This window comes from Pinus tabuliformis, chromosome 5_2, assembly GCF_031772625.1.
Source record: "Pinus tabuliformis cultivar Carrire ecotype Pingquan chromosome 5_2, CPIR1, whole genome shotgun sequence".
In the NCBI taxonomy this organism is placed as follows: domain Eukaryota; kingdom Viridiplantae; phylum Streptophyta; class Pinopsida; order Pinales; family Pinaceae; genus Pinus; species Pinus tabuliformis.
In genome coordinates, this window is record NC_142306.1 from 790,075,123 (window position 1) to 790,079,588 (window position 4,466).

Here is a 4,466-nt window from a genome sequence, read left to right on the forward strand (position 1 = left end):
TTCATTCTGTTACTTAGCATTTTTTGTTTTCTTTTACTACCTAGACCTCTGATATTCCATGATATGAACTTCATAATTAAAGATTTGTAAAGGAGTAATTGGTTAGATCTTTCATCTTACTTGAATCTATCATTAGCTTTCCACACTCCATCAGGAGCTCATTTTGTTGTTTTCTGCCTCTCTTCTTTCTTGGATTTTTGGTGGCTAATCCTGGATTTAATTTCATTGTTTTCACTCCTTTGTGCTCCTGTTTGTGGATGTTTTTACCTTTTTCCAGGCCTTGTTCCTGAGTTTTCCATAAAAACAATTGTTGTATTTTGTTGCATTCTTCTTGAGGCAGAGACCCTATTCCTCCTTTGGTTCCTTGCATCAGGAATCCTTCCAGATCCAAGTTTTCCTTATCGAGGATTTCTTGTAGTTCATGCTCTTCCAGATCTGTTTCACTTTGAGTCATTTCCTGGTCCATTTCCATTTCTGTTTCACTTCTCATGGCTTCTTTTTGAGAGTCAATGTCTGGAGAGTGATTTATGTCCTCTTTCTTTTCTTTTTCTTTAGCATCTTCCTCCTGATCTTGATTTTCTCTTGTGATTTCTTCAGGCTCTTCTAGCACTTTAAACTTATTCTGACTGCCCTTTTGCCCCTCAGTATGTTGTTGTTTTGATCCCTTTTTTCCTCCCCTTCCTCTGCTGGCCACTTTCTGAAAGCTGTCGGCGTATTAAGTTTTTTCTTGTTATCTTCTTTGCCAAGAGGGCAGTCTCTTAACAAATGCCCATGTTTGTGGCATCTTCGGCATCTGAAGGGTATGTGCTCGTAGTCTACCGTCTGCACCCACTCCTCGTCCAAAACTTCCAGGATAGCTTCATCTGGAAGTGCTCTTGATAGATCCATTTCCACACAGATTCTAGCAAAGGAGGTATATTTTCCCCTTCTTGTGGCTTCAGAAGCTTTGACATAGCGTCCTAGTTTATTACCTATGGCAGCCAACCATTTAGTTTGCCAATAATCAAGAAGTAGAGAGTAGAGCCTTACTCACACAAGAACCGAAGAGAAAGTCTCCCTCTCTGGGACAAAGTTCATTTTGCAAGGTCTCATATAAAGACCTGCTGCAGCAAAAAAACAGGGTCCTCCTTCGAATATTTTGTCTTTATCTTCGATGTTGGAGAACACTACTGTGAAGAATCCTTTTGACCCAAGATGTAGGTCAATACTTCCTTTGGGCTTCCAATGATACTTGATCCACGTTTGTAAATCCTTTTCAGTGGGCCATAGTCCCATGAATTTACAAATTATGGTGTAGGTTCCCATATGTTCCCTGTGCTCCTACAGAGTAGGATCATTTAATATTACTCGAGGAGTGATTTCTGCTTTTGGTTTGCAAGGTCCTTTTTGTTTTTTGTCTCTTGAACCCAGACTTTTGTCTTCTTCCTCTTTGTCCTTTGTGCTGCTGTTTTCTTTTGTTCTGGTCCCATCTGTTTCCTTTTCATTGTCCCTGTTTCTGTAGTTCATATCGCTTTTAGTGTTTCCAGTTGGTGATCTACTTCCGGTGGCCACTGCATCTTTGTAGGAAGGAGCTGAGCTCCCTCCCTTGCCACTCTCCATTAGAATCGAACCCTACTCACTGTGGAACCCTAGCCGCTGTGTTTCTCTCGCCGCTCTCCCCAATATGCTCTTTGCGTTTCTTGAGAACCAATGAAGAATAATTTTATAATTGAAATAATTTTCAGTTTTATTTCAATGACTAAAGTTGGCTCCCTCCCCTGCCACTCTCCATTAGAATTGAACCCTACTCACTGTGGAACCCTAGCCACTGTGTTTCTCCCGCCACTCTCCCCAATATGCTCTTTGCGTTTCTTGAGAACCAATGAAGAATAATTTTATAATTGAATAATTTGCAGTTTTATTTCAATAACTAAAGTTGAAGTTATAGTTATCGAAATATATTATTTTTAAATAATTTAAATTATTTAGATTAGACTTTTTCTATTTTAAATTATAATTAAATTATTTATAATTGATAAATATTTGTATTAAATTAATTGAATTTTGAATATTTAATTTTTAAATTATTGGGTAATTAAATTATAAAATAATTCCATATATCACAAACACACTCACCCAATAGATACTTATAATTAATTAATTAGATGTTTATCTTCCTCATATTTAAAACAAACAAAGCCAACATTCAAAAAATACCACAATTTTATAACTCTACATTACTATTACTTAGTTATTAACCTCTAACACACCACTAATCAGTTATCTCAAATGACCACCCATGGCACACTACTCAATGATTATCCCACCTGACTAGATATTTTATTTTCAAAGGACAATAGCTTTACACTTTGAAAAAACAAAGAACACAGCTCTATTCTCATCATCCACCATTAAAGTACGGCGGAAAAACGGGTCAATTAGCCGTCCCCCTAAAAAATCGGGTTGTTCTACACTTATTTTGGCCCACGATAGACAATTTTTGCATTCAAGTCGGTAGACGGACGCGAGGAGCAATCTGCCCAAGTAAGTCAAACCGGGTACGGGGAACCAGGCTGCTCATTTAATTGCAGTCAATTTTGGTTCTCCAGCTTCAAACCAGGGACCGTAAACTTTATCTTAAAAAATTGTGCGAATTTTATTATTTGTATTATCTAAAGTATAAAATGTTTAATAATAATTTTATTATTTTTATCTTTTAAAAGTAAAATAATTTTTATACGGTATAAAATATGGATAAATAATTTAATTTTTTTTGAAAATTCAATATTTTTTTTAAACATTAAAATTAACCCCTAATATTTGAATGACTGAAAACAACATGGTGATTGATGTTTTATAATTCTAAATCCATGGACGCAGCGGTTTTCAACCTTCAAAACCATTGCGTGTTGTGAAAATCAGGAGCGGTCCGGACGGGCTTTTCATCTGAACTCGGACGCTTCATATGGTCATCGGAGGGGCTGGCCATCGACGGAAATTGAAGGCTCGAAGGTTGGATCCACATAAAAACCAAGCAGTAGCTCGCAATTTTTATATGCCCATTTGAAATAGAATTTACAAAAAGAGAAATTCCGTAGTTTCAATTTGATATAGGATGATCTCAGTGTGCAGGAGTTTTAATTGCCCACCTCAGGATGCTCATGGTGAGTCCAGAAATGCCACCTCGGGTGGTGCTGATAATCAACCGCCTCACGATTACGACGAACCCACATTCGGCAAACATGATTTTAATCACCCACCTCCTCATTTAGATGAACCCGGAGGTAAGCCCACATATGCCATCAATCCGGATTACCCCCAGCCTAAAGATGACATCAATGACAAAATCATGGTGTCCATCATAATAGTTCTTCTTTTTGTGTTTTTCTTCGCTGTTTTGCTAAACGTTTTTGCCAGATGCTTTTGGAGACAGTCTGCTCGATTGTCTGGAAGAAATCGACGAAGACCGGCTTCTGTTCGCATTCGGTTCGAGTTAAAAGGAGAAGAACCGGTGTCTCTGCTGAATGTGGGGTTGGATTCTGCGGTATTAGAGACTCTGCCCATCTTTCTCTATAAATCGCATAATTTCGCAGATGGGTTGGAGTGCGCAGTTTGTCTGTGCGAATTCGAGGAGAATGAGACAGGCCGGCTTCTGCCCAATTGCGGGCATAGCTTTCATGTTGAGTGTATTGACATGTGGTTTCGTTCGCACTCTACTTGTCCCGTTTGTCGAACGGGCGCCCAGCTAGAACAGCAAGTTTTGGAATCTGCTAGAGCAGAACAGGTTTCGGTTACAATGGCAGGACCAATTACTTCAGGCTTCCATGACAATCTGAATTTGGAGCAAGAGCAGACTGCAAGTTGTGAAGAAGACTGTACTCTGCAGAACCCAACAAATATATTCTCTTGGGGTCGGCAGAGACAAATGGAGACAGAGATTGATGAGGGAACGTCGGGTGGAAGAACATTAATGCCTCATATTGCCATTGATATACCCAAGAGGCCCGATGGTTTCTCGTCTGGCGAAGGCCATCAGCTTCATACACCAAATGGTTCACATTCGTCTTTGAAATCTCCCATCCCTACCCTTCGTTCGCTTACCAGGATGTTGAGCAGACACGCACAGAAAATGCCAAATGATCTTCCCACGCGATCGTCCTTTTGAGGGTAGAAAATGATGGTCCGGCGCAGTACCGTGGCACATGGTTGGACTTGGAATTTTTTTTGTTGATTAGACTCTGAGCGATTGATTTCTGGGTTGGGTTTTGGATCCGGCCACATTGTGGTCATTTCCTCTTTGTCATCGCTTATTTGGTCCTGGTCCACAACCTTGTCTTTGCTCTGTTTGGTGATACTATTCAATGCATTTCACTCTGGTCATCGCTTATAGATCTATGGTGGGGATGAATTTCGAACTCATTGCCCTTCTTATTGGGTTTCCATTCGTTGCAGTGTTCATTCAGCCAGTCGTCGGTCTATGTGCTCAT

General features: G+C 39.6%; 1 protein-coding gene across 1 annotated transcript; it reads left to right on the top strand.

Annotated features, from left to right (window-relative positions):
- Positions 1 to 3,094: 3,094 nt before the first annotated feature.
- On the top strand, positions 3,095 to 4,144 carry LOC149161676 (RING-H2 finger protein ATL2-like). Its single transcript, XM_089434966.1, has one exon. It carries the CDS (start codon positions 3,095 to 3,097, stop codon positions 4,142 to 4,144), a length of 1,050 nt encoding a protein of 349 aa, XP_089291092.1.
- Positions 4,145 to 4,466: the final 322 nt, after the last annotated feature.

Coding starts and splice junctions, on each gene's coding strand:
- LOC149161676 (XM_089434966.1), top strand. CDS start 3,095: ATGATCTCAGTGTGCAGGAGTTTTAATTGCCCACCTCAGGATGCTCAT.